This window comes from Podarcis bocagei (assembly GCF_964188305.1).
Source record: "Podarcis bocagei genome assembly, chromosome: 4".
Taxonomy (NCBI): domain Eukaryota; kingdom Metazoa; phylum Chordata; class Lepidosauria; order Squamata; family Lacertidae; genus Podarcis; species Podarcis bocagei.
The window spans coordinates 30645804-30665178 of NC_138128.1; the positions used below are offsets into that span (position 1 = coordinate 30645804).

At 48.3% G+C, this 19375-nt stretch overlaps 1 protein-coding gene across 5 annotated transcripts in view; it reads left to right on the forward strand.

Annotated features, from left to right (window-relative positions):
• COL4A4 (collagen type IV alpha 4 chain) overlaps positions 1 to 19375 on the forward strand; it is an 85852-nt gene that overhangs the window by 33504 nt on the left and 32973 nt on the right. For all 5 annotated transcript variants that reach the window (XM_081192514.1, XM_081192515.1, XM_081192517.1 and 2 more), the window contains 12 exons: positions 806 to 841; positions 1063 to 1104; positions 1906 to 1986; positions 2862 to 2915; positions 4314 to 4373; positions 6672 to 6716; positions 7123 to 7176; positions 7374 to 7443; positions 7543 to 7647; positions 10074 to 10238; positions 18728 to 18824; positions 18983 to 19142. In XM_081192514.1, the coding sequence (XP_081048640.1) occupies positions 806 to 841; positions 1063 to 1104; positions 1906 to 1986; positions 2862 to 2915; positions 4314 to 4373; positions 6672 to 6716; positions 7123 to 7176; positions 7374 to 7443; positions 7543 to 7647; positions 10074 to 10238; positions 18728 to 18824; positions 18983 to 19142 (969 nt within the window). The remainder of the gene's footprint in view (positions 1 to 805; positions 842 to 1062; positions 1105 to 1905; positions 1987 to 2861; positions 2916 to 4313; positions 4374 to 6671; positions 6717 to 7122; positions 7177 to 7373; positions 7444 to 7542; positions 7648 to 10073; positions 10239 to 18727; positions 18825 to 18982; positions 19143 to 19375) is intronic.

Sequence of the window (19375 nt, forward strand, 5' to 3'; positions counted from 1 at the left end):
ACCTCCCGCAGGGCTGCCTAGGCTGCGGATGTGTTCCCGAAGTGCCGGGCACTCTGCTTTCAGTGCGCCCGACGCTCTGGGAAGCAGGCTGCTATCCGCAGCGTGGGGAGCCCTGCGGGAGCAAGGCTCCCCACGCTGCGTATGTCTGCCCGGCGCGGGGGGCGCTCTGCTTCGGGGCGCCCCTCGCGCCAGGCAGCAGGCTGCTATCCGCAGCCTAGACATCCCCGCGGGACCTCCCGCAGGGCTGCCTAGGCTGCGGATGTGTTCCCGAAGCTCTGCTTTCAGGGCGCCCGACGCTCCGGGAAGCAGGCTGCTATCCGCAGCGTGGGGAGCCCTGCGGGGAACTCCTGCAAGGCTCCCCATTTTACGGATGTCTGCCTGGCACGGGGGGGCACTCTGCTTTCAGGGCGCCCGACGCTCCGGGAAGCAGGCTGCTATCCGCAGCCTAGACAGCCCTGCGGGACCTCCCACAGGGCTGCCTAGGCTGCGGGTGTCTTCCTGAAGCCTGGAGGGCGAGAGGGGTCGGTGCGCACCGACCCCTCTCGCTCTCCAAGCTTCAGCAAAAGCCTGCATTCGCCCCATAGGACGCACCCAGATTTCCCCTTCATTTTTGGAGGGGGAAAAGTGCGTCCTATAGGGCGAAAAATACGGTAAATCCAACTATTAAAAAAACCCTTTACTAATTCATCTAGATGGGCCACAGGTTCCCCATCCCTGCCCCTATGGTATTGCTGTTGTATATATTTCTCAGGTTGAATTCCTGTACTTGTAAATAACTACTCATTCCCTGTTCCTCCTCCCAAAGGGTACTACAGGTCCTCCTGGTTTGCCAGGTGAGCAGGTAAGAGGCATTTTTTTTCTCCCATGTTAAAGTTTATACAGCATTTATCACACTGGTATTTTCTTTTGTTTCACTCTGTTATAGGTTTTTATAAAGAAACTTGCTTTAAGTTCCAAACTTTAGCCACCCAATCTAATGATAAACTGGCATTGATTTCTGCATCTTTTAAAAAGTCTCTCTTTTACCCCCCCCCTTCTGTTTAAAAATTAACAATTCATTAGGGAAATCCAGGAATTGGCGTGGAAGGACAGAAAGGGGAGCCGGTAAGCAAATAAGCTGTCTCTGGGAATAGCTGCCTGAAAAGTGTAATCATAGTAAGAGATAGCTGAAGAAAGTGAATAGGCTTCACGTTCATGGGTCTATTAAGTTTCCTGTAAAGGAAAAAAAAAAGATCTTTTGTGGTTTCATACATAATTTGAGTTCTGGGAATTTCTAGAGCAGCCTTCACCAATCCTTCAGATGCTTTTGATTGCAATTCCCATCAGCCCTAAGTGGATAAAATAACACTATCAGCTGTATACTCTCATATATGAAGAAGCATACAGTGGTTTGCGAACTTTGTTCAGAAGCTGAATGTGCTCCATTTTGAGTGCCACCCTTTCATTTTGAGTGTTATGCTGAGGTCTGTCTGTTTTTGCTATTTATTTTATGTTTTTGTGACTGTGTGGAACCCAGTTCAGCTACCGATTGATTGATTGATTGATTGATTGTGTGACTGCAGTACATTGTTTATTGCTTTCATTTTATGGATCAATGGTCTTGTTAGATAGTGAAATTCATGTTAAATTGCTGTTTTAGGGATTGCTTTTAAAAGTCTGGAACAGATTAATCCATTTTGCATTACTTTCTATGGGAAAGTGCACCTTGGTTTTGGAACATTTTGGTTTTGGAACCGACTTCCAGAACAGATTAAGTTTGAGAACCAAGGTACCACTGTAGATAGAGCAGTGGCATGAAACTCAGTTAACACAGATCAGTGCTGGGCTGTTCAAACATAGAATGAGCCCTCTGCAACTAACTCCACAATGTTATTCACCCTGCTTACTATTTCAATACATTTTCAGGGTGATGTTGGACCTCCTGGATCTGCAGGGCAGCCTTTATTAGTTGGACCTCCTGATTCTCAACTGTTAAAGGGAGAAAAGGTATGCAAATTATACAGTGCTTTTGCAATTGTTATGTATCCATTTCTTCTTATAAAGTACCCAGGAAATTTCAGTAAAATCTATGCTCATTTTTTAATGCTTAGGGTCACAGCTTAAAACCCTAATCCTAGAGGTGGATACATTTGTGTTAGACTATAGAAAGGCAAGCACCACAGCAGTATCCTGAGCAAAAGAAGTACAGTGGTATCTCTGCCGCTCCTGGTTGTGAACTTTGCCCCAGGATGTGAGCAGAAATCGTGTGCCAGAGGCGCACACGCAGCAGGAGGCGCCATTAGCAAAAGTGCGCCTTATGTTACGAGTGGTTTCCGGTTATGAACAGACCTCCGGAACGGATTCTGTTCGTAACCAGAGGTACCACTGTAAAGCAAATTTGTCCTGGTATGCTGCATATCACTTGGCCACACTGCAGTGGTGTTCATATACTATGCCCACTTTTATCAAGGCTGTTGCTAGCATCATGCCAATTTGCAATTGTAAAAAAAGCCTGTATGAATTATGGGGCTTCCTTGGCTGATTTAACTCATAGTTAATCAAGTTGCGGAAAGAAGTGGTGTGATCAAGTGGTCCTCCAAGATGTTTCTGAACACCGGCTGTGCAGAACTGGGGCTGATGGGAGCTGGGAGTCCAGCAACATCTGGAGGACCACAGGTTCCCGACCCCTGAGCCACAATAAGCAAATTTAATAAATAATATGTGCTGTGGAAGGGGAATTATTGGGTTGTCTGTTTTTGTTTTTATTATGAATTTCGTGTTTTTTATATTGTGGTTTTATGTTGTGAATCACCCTGAGATCTAGGGGTATAGGGCAGTATACAAATTTCATAAATCATCATCATAAATGTTTTAATACTCAGGGTGTAAAAGGAATGCCTGGAACTATAGGTGCCAAAGGATTGCCTGGCCGCAAAGTAAGTGACGTTACTTTTTTAAATTCATGAACTGATTTCATAGATATTTTATCCCAGAACTTACTAAAAATGCTTGGAAGTGTTTGGGGTTTTTTTCCAAGCTAGCAGTGGATTTCCTCTTTATCAGTTTATTGGAACATATTATAACAAGCCAGATCATTGGTCCGCCCTAGCTCAGTATTGTATGCACCAGGTGTGGGAAACCTTTGCTCTTCCCAATGTTGCTGAACTACAAATTTCATCATTCCAAGCAAGCATGGCCAAGGAATGATGGGAATTGCATTTCAGCAACATCTGGAGAGCCAAAGGTTCCTGATACCTGGTGTACACTGACTGGCAAACAGCTCTCCATGGTTTCAGGCAGGGGAGACTTCCTAGCCCTAGGACTTCCTTTATGCAAAGCAGTTTTTCTACCACTGCACTATGGTATTTCCTGCAGGCCTGTTTCCTGAGCTGGAATGCAGCAACTGACTGCAGGGCCAAATTAGACAAAACACCACTCATGCAATTTCTGATGAATGGCATCTTGTCCAGTTTTGTCCTCCGTCCCTGTCATTCCCAGGCTGTGAAGCTATTGCTGGTTGAACTCTGGATGAGCTGTTCTTTGCACCACTATCTTCACTGGATGCTTATTTGCAGACCCAGTGGAGCCATGGGCAGGGAGGGCACCACGTAGAACATTAATTGCAATAAGACACAGGACAGCAGCATTGGGGTTTAAACATACCACAGCTTTATTGAGAACAGAGGTCAGTCTGTTTGGGCATCGGTATTGGTTGTGTATCCTGAAATCAACCAGCCCAACATCTGATTGATGATTGGCAGGTTTTACCAAGTTTAAGGGTTGCACTATGATGTGTATCATATCCAGGTAACCTGTAGGTTCACAATTTGAGGTGCTATGGCCCCTCAATCCCTGAGCTGGGCATCTGGGCAAGAAGCATCTCCCCGAGGCTCCTGTTTTAAGGGGCTACCCTGAGACCGTGGAGTGGTCACTGCTTGCTTAGATTAAGGATCCAACCCAATGCCTTATAATCCAGTAAGTTGTGACAATTGCTATGAGATGGGCAAAAGCTTCAGATAAGCCCAGTTAGCCTGAAGGGCAAATTTGTCCCTCGCCCTGAATACAGCAACTGAAGAACTTCCAAAAAAGAGGTGTCGGAACTCACCATGAACACCTTCCTTGCTCTCTTATAATGGCAATGGAGTCCACCTGAGAGGTGCTAGAACTGAGTTCTGGTGAGTTCCTGCTGGAAAAAAAGCCCTGCATAGCATGGTCCACACCCCTCCCCCAGTCCCAGATCTATATAGGTGAACCCCAAACAAGTGAACTGTGTAATAGAATTTGTGTTTCTTATTTGAAGTAATTTGACTGTTTTTTGTTTTGCATAAAAACAGGGTTCACTTGGAATTGGAGAGAAGGGTGAAAGGGGGATTCCTGGCTTTCCTGGATTGCGGGTGAGGAAGTTTCAGAATAAGCCAGTATAGTTACCGTTTATACATGGCTTTTAAATAGTGGTTGCCAGTGTGATGCCTTCCAGAAGTTTACTGGACAGAAGCTCCTCCCATGAGCTCCAACTAGCATAGACAATGGTTGGGGATAATTGAAACTGTAATTCATCAACACCCAGAGGCGCACCATGTTGGCTATTCCTGGCTTATAAATACTAGAAAGGCAATTTAACTATACAAGAACTTTCATACTACCAATGCAATATTTAATTTTTATTATTACAGTCTGTATCAGTTTTGAGAAGATACTGTTGAAGCTTTTGTTGCTTTTAAAGAATTGTTATTGCAAACCTACTGTAGGAATGCCAGCTGATCTATGCATATCTAGTGGGACTGTTTTCACTGAGCAAGATGGCCCTGATGTTTAAATCAAACCACTACACATTGTTTGCTATTTGGAGTCTGTGTGTGTGTGCGTTGTTCAAGAAGCACACATTTGAACTTCACTAGGCACATGGAACTAGACTGTGGCTTATGTCTGATTTTGACATCCTAAGACCACATATCCTGGAGTAATTAAATCTGAATATATAAAGGAGACTCTGAACCTCAAAGTCATTTTGTTTGTATCATATTATTAACTGCCGCCTTTTATTAATGGGAGTTTTTGATCTTAGTCTCAAGTGGTTTTGTCACAGGGCTGCACAAGATACAACATTTCAGTATATAGCTCAGGATTGTGGGGGTGCTTTCGGAGTACTGTCTTTGGTTTTGAATGATTGAGTTTGGCATGTGAAAGTTTAATTTTTGTTTTATTGTAAATGATCTAATGAAGTCTTTAACTGGATGCAGATTATTCCATTTATCATTAACATGTTTTTCTGCCATTAGACATATTGGGCAAAATGTATAAAAAGAAGATATTCTAAGTAAAAAAAAAGTTTAATTTAGTTTCTCATATTGCTTCTAATTACAGCCCTATCTGGGCATCCTCTCCAGGTGATTACCATTAGCAGGGTCTAGAACTGTAATCTTCCACAGTTCTAGATTCCTTAGAAGCCTCCAAAAGTAGAGGGAGCTCCCTGCTACAGAGGTTTCCCTTGCTAGTGTGTAGTAGACAATAAAGGCTGTGATGGGGTCATGATCATAGGAGCCAACTCCTAGGGGCCGATGACCCTTCACCCCCCAATAAAAAAATGTATGCCCCCCCAAGTTGATGGGCATTGCCATTCAAATGGTGTGCATGCACCACATCATGTGATCAATTATGCAGGGTGGGGCTTACCTGGGCCTCCCCAATATTTTATTCAAGTTGGCGTCACTGGTCATGATGGACTGGGTAGGGCCTATTAGCTCATCTCGCTCTGAACCTCACAGAGTGGGGTGTGTGTGTGTGTGTGTGTGTGTGTGTGTGTACTAGAGAGAGAGAGAGAGAGAATGGCCAGATATGGTCTAGGCAACATTGCAAGGTATTTATACAATCAACTTTTGCTGAAGTAGGGCCAATATGTTGAGATACAGCATACTGAGTTCAATAGAATTTATTTCCAGTGAGTTGGGTTCTGAGAACTGTTAGTGGAAGAAAACATGTGGAAATGAATTTTCCCATCAACTCTTCCCCACTGCAACCTCCCAAAATGTTGTGGGATGGAGAATGGGGGGATCACTATGGGAGGGGAGAATTGGCCCAAAGTTGGATAAAGGCACCTTATGCAAATACAACAGGGATTTATGTAACTGGGGTAACCAACATGGTGCCCTCCAGCTGTTGTGGGCCACAACTCCCATCAGCCTCAGTCAAGGTGGCTAATGGTCAGGGATGATGGGAGTTGTAGTTCATAATATCCGGAGGGCACCACATTGGCTACCCTTGGTCTAACCCAGTGTTTTTCAACCACTGTTCCGCGGCACACTAGTGTGCCGCGAGATGTTGCCTGGTGTGCCATGGGAAAAATTGAAAAATTCGAAAGATTAAAAAAAAAGTCAAATTTTCGCCCACCAGGCGGGCGCCGGACTGTGTCCACCCTATTTTCCATCCATCCTGGGTGGGGATCAGATCGGATGGGATCGGATGAGAGCGGACAGACGGTCCGCTCTCATCCGATTCCCCATAGAGAGCAGCGGGGCTCTGACATCTCCCTCTCCGTACACAGTGGTGGTGTGCCTCGTGATTTTTTTCATGAAACAGGTGTGCCTTTGCCCAAAAAAGGTTGAAAAACACTGGTCTAACCCAATGTGTTCATCATAATCAGGGTGTTAAAAATACCTAATATTATAACTTTTTGTCTCTGTCCTTTTCCATAGGGGAGTCCAGGTTCTTATGGATCATCAGGAATTCCAGGAAGCAAGGTAGCATATATTTATAAATAAAACATAAACAATGTCTATAATTTACTAATAAAATAAACCTAATTATAGCGTCCATATCCATAGCACACACACTTTCCCTTATTTTGTAAGATAAATCAGTGCTGGTGTATTTTAAAAACATTTTTTAAATGTTTGGAATTTCTTTTACCTGCTAAACCCCCACAATTTCAGACCTGTTTTTGAGAGTCTGCGTAATGGTGGTCGTTTAGCTCTGAGCTAGCAAACCTTGTCAACGAAACTTAACTTGAAGTGCATGAATTGTCACAGATTAACCAATTTGGGATAATGTCTTACACAGTTATCCCCATTAAGTCCCATTAATTACAGTGTAACATATTTGCACGATAAGCGTTCTTAAGGGATGAACAAATATTGTTTATTTCAGGGTGAAACTGGAATGGCTGGATTTCCTGGAGAGGATGGGCTTCCAGGAATTAAGGTCAGGTCTCAAATGCAGAAGGTTCTTTATATAGCTGTGTTTATAGCAAGCTTACATGGAATCTATTCTGTTCTGTAGAGAGCAGAGGGGTTATTTTAATTCATTCCGTTACCTTTCACTATCACAGTTAATTGTTTCCCTTGAGCTCCTATAGGCACAATGTTGTTACATTGCAATAAACCTGAAAATTCTTACAGGGGGACCCAGGAGACAGTGGGCTGCCAGGTCCACCAGGACCTCGAGGAATACCACGCCCTGGAATAAAAGGTTTAACTAATATTAAACAATTCAATGCACATTTAATACAATTCATGGTAACATACAATTATGTTAACAACCACCACATTTTCCAATGATCTCCTACAGGTCTTCAAGGAGACCCTGGAGACCCTGGACCTCCTGGAAATGTGGGGGCAGATGGGTTGACGGGCCCTCCTGGTGCATATGGCAGGCAAGGGGAAGATGGAGCAAGTAAGAAACCTTTTTTTATGTTTAGAGTAAAAGAAAGTTCTATCACCAGCTTTCGCTTCTTTGCATAAAGGTTATGCTGACAGATCCCAGGATAAAAATAATATGTAGAAGCCTTTTCATAGTTACGTCTGTGCATTTCTAAGCATTATAGTAAGAGTTTATACAGAATTTTTTGTGATTATTATTTTTTTAGATGTAGTGAGTTGGCAGGTTTTAAATAATTATATGAGCAACAAATGTGTTAAAGCATCTTGATTGTTTAAGGTAATCGCTCAGGTTGAACATTTGCCTTTATAAAGATTTCATTGCTTTAATAAGATTGTTGAAAAAAGGAGGGGTGGGCTAGGAATTGAACAAAGGTGTGGCAAATTGCTGTCCACTGTGCTTCCTCAGGTTTGTGTAGTTATTCCAGGTGGTAACACCCCCAAGTGGTCCATGTTAGACAACACCAGTGCTGCTCAGGAATTCTAAGAAACAAAAACATAATAAGATCTTTAAATTGATTTTCTTTTTTTAGTTTCTTAATCATTCTAATACTGTTGGGTAAACTATAATATACAATCCTGCCAAAATTTGGTTAAAAACAGTTCCCCTTTGAAAGGCCCAATCCTGGCACCCAATCTTAGACAAAAACCTGCTCCTTGATCTTGGGAGCCATCCTGCAAAAATAGGTGATGACGTCTTCAGAGGTGTCCAGATCAGTGCAATTTGGAATGGCCATTTTGATTCAAAACGGTTTCCAAATATAGACAAAAATCCATTCCTCAATTTCAGGAACAATCATGCCAGATTTGGTGATGGCATCTTAAGAGGTGCTTGGATGCAAAGTAAACAGACAAACAACTTTAATATGTAAATATGTAGTGTAATTTATAATACTGTATAGTAGATGTAGGTATGTTGCTCAAAAGCATCACCTCAACAATTTGGAGCGTGATCTTTCAAACAAAAGGCTTTCCTCAGTCCATGGGCGGAGGTTGTTTGAAGGCCATCTTTAGACAGATTGAAGCTTCTGTTTTTCTCCACTTTTTCTAAATAAAACAGTTACTGAAAGGAGAACTCCATGTGACCGATGAATTGATAGAACTGTTAAAGATTACTCTTCCGCTACATTTACCGGTATCTTTAAGTTTCCTACTGAATTTATAGTTTACAGCTAGCTTGGAACATGGGGACATAAAGAATATGAACCTCTCTCTGCTTTTAGGATAACTATGGATACAAACACTACTAATAAGAGGACTTACATTTTGTTCACATATGCTGAACCTGCCAATGCTTTAAGACCATCTGGCAAGACTTTTATTTCGGGTCCTTTGCTTGCTGAAGTTAGGCAGGCAGTAAATGGGAAATGAGCCTTTTTTCCGTTCCCAGTGAAATCCTATGCAAATCCAGTCAAAAATACATTCCATTTTGTTCAGTGGGGCTTACTTCCAGGTAAGTGTATGTAGGATTGCATCCTGTACACATTTACCTGGGAGTTCACTGCTTTGAATTAAAGTTCAGTGGTAGAACATTTGTCTTTAATTCAGAAAGTCCCAGGTTCAATTCTTGGCGTTTCAAAGTACAGCTGACAGAGGCTTGCTAACTGAAACCCTGGTGAGTTGCATGCTGCCTCTGAATACTAGTTGCTAGAGAACATGAACAGCAGAGTGCAATTGCACTCATATTCTGCTTGTAGTCTTCCAGTAGAAATCTGATAGGCAGCTGTGGGAACAGAACCCAGGACTAGGTGGGCCTTTAGTCTAATGCAGTTTCTTGTTAAATCAGTGGGACAAAACTGCCATGTCTTAACTCGAGGCCCATTGATTTCAATGGGAACTTAAGGTCAACCCAGAATTCCTAGGGCTTGAAATACTCCGAGACACAGTGCCAACCTATTGTTTCCAGAGCATGTGCCAGTGTTGTAATCCAAACTGGTAAGACTGTTTTGTGCTGTTTTACAACTATTAAGAAAAAGAAAAGAATGAAACGCCAAAACCTGTGATTTGCAGCTCAGTTTTCTTGTGTGCTTTAGAACAAATAGTTTGAAGATAATTGCTACGGTTGTGGAAATCACTTGAACAGGAATTTGGAGATCAATTGAGCTTCCCTTTCAAGCCATGCCAGACTATCAGAAGGAAATATTAGTTTAAAACATAAGGAATCCATTATCCTGGATAACTGGGCCTTCAAATGTTGCTTGGCCACAACTCACATCATCCTTTGCCATTGGCCACACTGGTTGGGGTTGATGCAAGTTGGAATCTAACAATATCTGGAGGCTCCACAGGTTTCCCATCCCTGTTCTAGAATATTCAGTGAGGTGTAGCTCAAATAATTTGAGTTTTAGAATGCCATACCCCAAATGCAGCTTCTCCCACAGATAGCTTCTCTATGACTTTTACAAGACTCCATGACTTGTTCTTTCTCCTCCTCCTCCATAGGTATCCCTGGTCCCAAAGGTCTATTGGGAGTACAAGGGCCTCAGGGCTTTCGAGGTGACCCTGGTCTCCCTGCTATAGCTGACATGGCACTAGGAAGGCCTGGCTCTCCAGGGTTGCCGGGTTTTCCAGGAACACCAGGAAAGCAGGGTTTGCCTGGACCACCTGGTAAGATGAGCAAAATACTTTGAACATTGAACAAAAATATTTCAACTTGAAGATTACACACACACACTGGTACCTCGGTTTAAGGACGGCCCTGTTTACGAACGATTCGGTTCACGAGCTCCACAAAACCGGAAGTAGTGTCCCAGTTTGCGAACTTTACCTCGGTCTAAGAACGGAATCCAAATGGTGGAAGGGCACGCCGGCGGGAGGCCTCATTAGGGAAAGCGCACCTAGGTTTAAGAACTGTTGTTTCGGTTTAAGAACAGACTTCCAGAATGGATTATGTTCGTAAACCGAGGTACCACTGTGTGTGTGTGTGTGTGTGTGTGTGTGTGTGTGTGTGTGTGTGATATTATTATTGACTATAATTCCACTCATTTCTTTATAGCAGGGGTGGGCCAACTTTGACAGGTGGGCATGACAACCCTTGCCAGTTATGTAATCCCTTGCACAGGGTTTCCAAGTCCCCGGCAACCAAATGATCATTCGGTGCTCGGAAACTGCAGTGCAAGAGGCTTTGCCAGCCCTATGGTTGGCACTTTGGGAAGCATTGAGCATAGGGTTTGCAGAGCATTCTTTCTCTTCCTCCCCATCAGTTGAAGGGGAGTGGAGGGAGAGAAAAAACTTGCATTTAAGTTCAGTTCTGCTCAATCCTGGGAACAAACATGTACAGAACTGAGCCTTGTTCTCCCTCCGATAATCAGCTTAACATCATGAATGACAGGCAGGGGGTTGACAAGTGGGTGGGGTTTGGGGGAAATGGCCTTGTGGACCAAACTGGTTTCCTACCCCTAATATTCAGCAATTTTAATTTACCAAGCAGTAATAACAGTAATCATTCCAGATATGGGAGAACCAGGCTTATTGCCTTCACTGTTTGTCTTCAAAATCTGGCTTCCATTTATCCAAGGTGGAGTAATACCAGGAAAGCACAATCACCAGCAAGGAAGGAGGCTTATGAAGAGGGGCAGAGACAATGGTAACAGTGCTGCACTCATCAGGATGGTGGTGTGCAGGTGGCAGTGAGATCAGGGTTGTTTCAGGTTGGCGGTGGTAGCCCAGCTAATATGTGTGCACCTGCAGGGCTACTGCTGGGCTAGAACTCCCCACAAAGTCCCTCCCTCACACCATCTTGGTGACCACAGTGCTGCTGCCAGGAAGACTTTGCAGCCTTTGCCTCACTACCCTCATGAGTCACCTCTGGAAGAAGGCACTTTACTGCTTTCACCTTCCAGTATGCCCCCCCCCCAATGGTTGCACTGCAACAGAGCCTCAGCCGAGGAGAAAGCATCTGGGGGGAAGCTGAGGGAGAAAAGAGACAGGTGGAAAGAAGGGCTAAATACCCTCCTCCTTCTCGCTGCTTCTTTATTAGAAATAATACCCTCCTACTTTGAAGAAGTGAACTTTGAAGGTGGATTGTGGGAACAGTATTTTTGTATGTTGCCCAACGATCTATCAACGGCATATGGAATGTGTGTGTGAAGGGGGAATATGTCTAAAGGAATCTTTATTTACTCCACTCAGTTCTGTATTGCAGAACTCTAGCTCTGCGTAGCAAGTTAGTTCTACAGTTTCAGCAACAATTGTTTGAAAACGGTAATGTGATTATGTACTATATAATGTAGAATTGTGTGAGGATTATTATTATTATTATTATTATTATTATTATTATTATTATTATTGTCAGAGCTGCTTGAAGATCCTAGCTCACAGAGGATCATGCTAGCCAGCGATCATTAAGTAAAAGTCTTTATTGAATTGCAGTTTCCATTCTCACGCTGCTGCGCGCAACTCTACGTCTAGTAGCTAGATCGGCGAAGCTCCGTCTGAGTCTCCGCCCCTTGTGCACCAACTTAATATCCTAGCCCTGCTCCACCTTTTCCGCCTGACTGTCCTCCTCTGGGTCCCTCTACCCCCCGGGGTTTCTTCCTTCCTGGATTCTTCTGACGCTGACCCGGACCCTCCTGCCTCCTTGCGCCGGGCTTTAGGACCTGGTTCCCTTTCCGGGCTGCTTACTGCGCCGCCTTCCTCTGCATTTGAACTTGGCGCGCGCGCCCAACCTTCCACTTTCCGTCTGACCGTTTCTTCGCTCCCCGATGGAGGTGTGGCCACTCCTGACTCATGCCCTCCCTCCTGTGGTGAGCTGCCAGCGCTTGCCCCCTGGCTCCCTTCTTCTTCCCTGCTCCCTGGCGGTGACGCTGGTCCCGATTTCCAACTGCTCTCCCCTGAGTCCCCTCTGGCTCTATCTTCCTGGGGTGCCCCCCTAGACTCCCCCCTTGCCCTGGCCACTGGTGCTCCTTTCTGTGAATCCTCTGATTCACTGGAAAGACTAGGAGATCTCGGGTCGTCGTCATCACTCATCTTTTCTTCTGCCTCCTCCCCTTCGCTCTCTGTTTCCTCCCTTGGCCTTGCCTCTGCTCCTAAATCCCTGACATCCATCCCCCCCTCGAAGCCCCCCATTCCCCCCTCCCCTCCTTCCGGTGCTGGAGCTGGGTGCTGCTGTTGCAAAGGGACGAACGTCGGATATCGTTCGCTTCCCGTGGCGGGCCTCCATCTGAAGTCTCGCGGGTCTTCCTCCCTGCTCTCGTCGACGACGGTCACCTCCGCTTCCATCTCTGTGCCGCCGTGCTCGAAACCAGGGTCGTCCCCGAAAACGTCCATGTCCGTTTCTCCCTCACTTCCTCCTGGCGGCGTTGCTCGTCCTGGGCCTTCCAGCCACCTTCTGCGGAACTGCTCCTCTGGTTTATCGTCCCACCAATACGAGGGTTCTGATGCAGATCCCGAGGGTGACCCCTCCGGGGAACGGACGTCTTGTGTCGGGTCCTCTTCCGAGTCGAACCCCCGGAAAGTGCTGGCCGAAAGCGTGGGCGTGAAAAGCCAGTCGTCGAAAAAGTCTGCTGGCATAGGTCTATGTGGGAAGAGGGCATGAAACTCGTCTTTGAGTAGAGGTTCGTCCAAGGCGTAGCCCGGCACCCAGCTGTTCGCACTGGCCGGGGTGCCCTCCTTGGCGAGAAAGTATTCTACCCCCTCTTCCCCCCATCTGGAGTCCAAAATCTCCGTGACTTCGTTGATGCGCTCCTTCTGTGCCACTCCCGCGTGCCCTGTTCTGTCTCTGACCGGACTCGGCGCCGTTCCGGGTTCCTGGAACCTGTGCGGTGCCTTGTAGGGAGTGAGCACCGATCTGTGGAACACCGGATGCATTCTGGAACCCTCCGGAAGTGCCAGTCTGAAAGCTACCGGGTTGACCTGCTCTTCGACTTGGTAGGGCCCCAGTTGTTTATGCCCTAGTTTCTTCTTGGCCAACGACCTGGCCGGCACTGCGTGGGCTGCTAACCAGACCCAGTCTCCCACGTGGAGCTCTTCGCCAACCCTTCTGTGTCTGTCCGCTTGTACCTTGTATGCGTGTTTGGCCAGCTCCAGGTGGCGCCTCAGCTGATCGTGGACTTCCTGCAGCTCCGACGCGAACGCATCTGCCGTCTGCGGCTCCCCCTCCCCCATTCTTTCCAGTCCCGGGAAGGTTCTGGGGTGCCTCCCGTTGTTGGCGAAGAACGGCGTGACCCCCGTGGACACGTGCTTCGTGTTGTTGTAGGCGAACTCGGCAAGCGGCAGGTAATCCACCCACGTCGCAGGCTGTTGATTCGCATAGCATCTCAGGTACTGCTGCATGATGGCATTGACCCGCTCCGCTTGCCCGTTGGTCTGCGGGTGTCTCGCCGACGCCAGGTTGATCTTGACGTTCAGGAAGCCCATCAGCTTCTGCCAGAAATTTGAGATGAACTGCCGCCCGCGGTCGGACAGAATAGACCGTGGCAGACCGTGAACCTTGAACACGTGGTCTATGAACAGTTTGGCGGTTTGCTCCGCCGTGGCCACCTTAGCACACGGAATGAAATGGGCCATCTTGGAAAACAGGTCCACCACCACCAGCACTGCCGTCTTGCCCCTCGAGCTGGGCAGATCTGTGACAAAGTCCAGAGCCACCCTTTCCCAAGGTTCGACCGGAGTTTGCAGCGGTTCCAACAGTCCGGCCGGCGGTCTGTGCACTGGTTTGGCCCTCTGGCAGGTGTCACACCTTGCCACGTAGTCTGCGACCTCCCCTCTCATTCCAGGCCACCAGAAATCCCTGGCTACTAATTCCACCGTCTTCTCCTTGCCAAAGTGCCCGGCCGTGGGCGCGTCGTGCAGCTGCTGCAGCACCTTGGCGCGAAGGTCGTCTCCCGGCACGTAGATGGCCCCTTTACGGATGAGCAATCCATCTCGTAGCTGGAAACCGTCGGCCACAGCCTTGCCCCTTTGCACCTCTGCCATCTTTGCTTGCGCGAAGGAGTCATCCTGCAACGCTCGTCGCACCGCCTCCAGGTCCACGGTGGCCGCGGCGCACGCCCATACTGTTGGTGCGAAGATGTGCATGGCTGCCGCTGGCGTTGCGTCCTCCAGATACTGTGGCTTACGGGAGAGGGCGTCCGCCATGATGTTAGTGTCCCCCGGGACATACTCTATGCGGAAGTCGAAGTTCGCAAAAAACTCAGCCCAGCGTATCTGCCTCTGGTTTAGGAACTGTGCCGTGCGCCAATGCTCCAGATTCTTGTGGTCCGTGCAAACCTGCACCGTGTGCTTGGCGCCGATCAGGAAGTGCCGCCACGCTTTGAACGCTGCATGAATGGCCAGCAACTCCCTGTCCCAGATGGTGTAGTTCTGCTCGGACTTGCTGAGCTTCCTGGAGTAAAACGCTCCCGGTCGCCACACCCCCTGCTGGTCCTTTTGCAGCAGGACCGCCCCCACGGCTCTGTCCGAGGCGTCTGTCTCCACCCTCATCGGCCTGCTGGGGTTGACGTGAAGCAGCTGCTCTTCCGACGCGAAGAGACGCTTGAGTGCCTGAAAGGACTGCTCCGCCTCCTCCGTCCAAACGAACTTCTTTTTCTTGGAGCTAAGCGTGTCTGTGATGGCCGCTGTCTGCATAGCGAAGCCCTTGATAAACTTGCGATAGAAGTTCGCAAAGCCGACAAACCTTTGGACCTCTTTCCGGTTGCGTGGGCTCTTCCAGTCCAATACCGCTCGAACCTTGGCGCTGTCCATGGCGAGCCCCTTGTCAGACAACTTGTAGCCCAGAAAATCCACCTCCGTCACGTCGAATTGGCACTTCTCCAGCTTGGCGTAGAGCCTATGTTGCTTTAGTCTGGTCAGCACTTCCTTGACGTGCCTGTCATGCTCCTGCTGCGATTCCGAAAAGATCAGGATGTCATCTAAGAAACAGACGCACGTCTTGTAGAGAAGTCCCGCCAACACGTGATGCATGAAAGCTTGAAAAACGTGGGAGCCATTTTGCAGTCCAAAAGGCATAACTCTGTATTCGTAGGTACCCAGTGGCGTGAACATGGCCGTCTTCCACTCATCCCCCTCCCGCATGCGAATGAGGTTGTACGCCCCTCGCAGGTCTAATTTGGTGAACACTTTTCCCTTCCGCACCTTCGCCAGGAGGTCGTCGATTCGGGGCATGGGGAAGTCCGACGGCTTGGTCACACTGTTTAAAATGCGATAGTCCACGACCAGTCTTTTTTGGGGCGTGTCTCGCTTTTTAACAAAGAATACAGGACTGCCCCCCGCTGCCTTGGACTCTCGGATGAAACCGCGCTCCAAATTATGATGGATGAACTCTTTGAGTTCCTGCAGCTCGTCCTCCGACATGGAATACAGTTTCCCTTTAGGCAGCGCCGCCCCCGGCAGCAGGTCAATTTTGCAGTCATATGGTCTGTGACGGGGTAGCCTGTCCGCCTCCTTCTCGCAGAAAACTTCCAAAAATTCTGCGTACTTGTGGGGAATCGCTTGCAGCGTGCCTAGCAGCAGCTGTGACTCCTCTTCCTCTCCTTCCTGCCGGTGCATGATGCAGTGTTCAGCACAAAAGGAAGAGCCGAAGACCAGCTGCCTCTGGTACCAAGCCAGCGTTGGGCTGTGCTTGTCCAGCCAACTCATTCCCAATACAATGGGCGTATCCGATAGTTGAGTGACATTGAAGCTGATGATTTCTTTGTGATTCCCAAGTCGCATCGCCATTGGCGGCGTCTGCTTCACCACTTGCCCCCCTAGCAACTCCCTGCCATCCACCGTGACAACCTGCAGGGGCAGTGTGGCCGGCAGCAACTGTATAGCGTGCTTGTCGACAAAGTCCTGCCCTATAAAGTCCGCGTTGCTGCCCGAGTCCACTGTGATGGGCACGTCCATGGTGATTCCATTGGGCAGCTGGAGAGATGCGGTGAGCCTCACCACTGGTTTGGGCGGGAGGGGGTTCACGGGCTGTAAAATCTCTGGGGACTGCGGCACTAACACGTCTGGCTGGGCCCCAGGGCCTCTTCCTCCAGCCAGACTGCTTCGTTTCCCTGCTGTGTTCCTCCTTGCTGCGTTGCTGCAGTCACCATTGCCGAGGCTGCAGTGAGCTTGTGGAGCCTCTGGGGACACTCTTTCGCCATATGCCCTGGCTCCTCACAGACGTAACACTTCCTGTTCCCTCTAGGAGGCTTCGCTTTCACTGCTGCCGGTGCTAGGGCTCTGGTTGCTGACTGAGCCCTTGCACCTCCAACCTCCATAGGTTCGGCTCCTCCTCCTGGCGGAGGCGTGGATTGCGCCCGCGCTGCTTCTCTGGGAAGGAAGGAGGGGCCCCTGGCTGGTTCGCGCCCTCCACGCCCTTCGTCCCTGCTCCACGGGCGTTCTTCCAGCCTCACCCCCACTGCCAGTGCCCTCTGAACGACCTCCTGGGTGGTTCGGGGTCTCTCCCCCCTCGCGATCTCATCTTTAATCGAGCTGTGCAACCCCTCCCAAAAGAGGTCTCTTACAGGGGCCGAATCTCTGTCCCATTCCAGGGCACTGACCAAGGCGAAAAAGCGGGCATGGTACTGCCTGACGCTGGCCCTCCCTTGTCTTAGCCCATGCACCTCCTTCCGGGCAAGATCCACGTCAATGCTTGATAAAAAACACCCATCCATCGCTTTAATAAAGGCATCTGCATTCTGGAGCGCCGGATCCTTATCTCTCCATAAATTGCGTAGCCATGCTTTAGCATCCCCATGCAAATGAGACATGATGAATCCCACTCTCTCTTGCTCATATCTAAAGTCTTTATGCAGCAGTTGCAGTGCGCACAGTACGTCTGCTCTAAAGTTGGGATACTGTTGCAGGTTCCCATCGAAGTGAGAGACCAGCCCGCCTGTGCGTCTCGCCAACCCAATTCCCTCCTGCCGGGGTGTCTGCTTTGTCAGCACATCTAACCTGACCTGGAGATCCCTGCAGGCGGCAGCTGCCTCCTCCTCTCTCTTCCTGGATGCGAGAGCCTCGGCATTCAGTTGTGCCACTGCTTTTCTGAGTTCCTCTATCTGCTGCTCAGCCGTCATGTCGTCTGCCGTTCGTGAGCTCGCTAGTGGGCACCTGCTTCTCTCCCCTCCTCGAGGTGGTAGATGCCCACAATTGAGAAGAGACGGAGCTTACTGTCAGAGCTGCTTGAAGATCCTAGCTCACAGAGGATCACGCTAGCCAGCGATCATTAAGTAAAAGTCTTTATTGAATTGCAGTTTCCATTCTCACGCTGCTGCGCGCAACTCTACGTCTAGTAGCTAGATCGGCGAAGCTCCGTCTGAGTCTCCGCCCCTTGTGCACCAACTTAATATCCTAGCCCTGCTCCACCTTTTCCGCCTGACTGTCCTCCTCTGGGTCCCTCTACCCCCCGGGGTTTCTTCCTTCCTGGATTCTTCTGACGCTGACCCGGACCCTCCTGCCTCCTTGCGCCGGGCTTTAGGACCTGGTTCCCTTTCCGGGCTGCTTACTGCGCCGCCTTCCTCTGCATTTGAACTTGGCGCGCGCGCCCAACCTTCCACTTTCCGTCTGACCGTTTCTTCGCTCCCCGATGGAGGTGTGGCCACTCCTGACTCATGCCCTCCCTCCTGTGGTGAGCTGCCAGCGCTTGCCCCCTGGCTCCCTTCTTCTTCCCTGCTCCCTGGCGGTGACGCTGGTCCCGATTTCCAACTGCTCTCCCCTGAGTCCCCTCTGGCTCTATCTTCCTGGGGTGCCCCCCTAGACTCCCCCCTTGCCCTGGCCACTGGTGCTCCTTTCTGTGAATCCTCTGATTCACTGGAAAGACTAGGAGATCTCGGGTCGTCGTCATCACTCATCTTTTCTTCTGCCTCCTCCCCTTCGCTCTCTGTTTCCTCCCTTGGCCTTGCCTCTGCTCCTAAATCCCTGACAATTATTATTATTATTTAGTGTTCCAAGCTTCAGGAGAAATGGAGAAGAGGATGGATGGGTGAACATATATCTCCTATTAGGTGGGAAGTGGGCATCACATTGGCAGTCAAACAGGCTTCTGCTGGTGTAACCATCTGGTCCTGTAGCTGTCTAACATGTGAGCTCTAAGAACAAGGCCAGGCTGTTTAATGTTTTTGAAAAGAACAGAGGCAAATATAATCAATTAAAACAATAAAATACATCTTTTGTAAAATTTCAAGGTGTGGCTTGTACTGGGAGAGGGTCTCCTGGACCACCGGGAGCTAAAGGCCGGAAGGGATCACCTGGAGAAAGAGGTGCAAAAGGAGAGAAAGGCAAGTACCTGCATCCCTCACAGAGCAAATGCCTCATCTCAATCAAATCATGTAATTTAACCATGACTGTCCTTGAGATAAAAACACAAGTCATAATCGCTTTGTGAACTTGCATTATTTGTCTGGTCCAAAGCCCTGCTTCCTTTGTGCCTATACAGGGAGTGCAAGTAGCTGCTTATGTGGTGCTGGTCCTTGTGGTGCACCTGGAATACGAGGTCCGCCAGGTGTCCCTGGAAGAAAAGGAGAAGTAGGGTTACCTGGAAAATATGGAAGAACAGGTGATCCAGGCTTACCTGGTGCAGTAGGGCCACCAGGTTCCCCCGTGAGTAACTTACAGGCACTATTTTATATTCTGGCATCCACCGAGCAGATTGATCTTTCCTTTTGTTGTTCATTTCTTTCCTTATTTCTGAGGACTCAGCTTTTATTTCGTCACATTTTGATGCTAATGTTCAGGTGGATCACACAACGCATACTTAAACTGTGGGATTTGCTACTTCAAGGTGTGGTATGACCACTAATGCAGATGGCTTTAAAGGGGGGGGGGTTCATGGA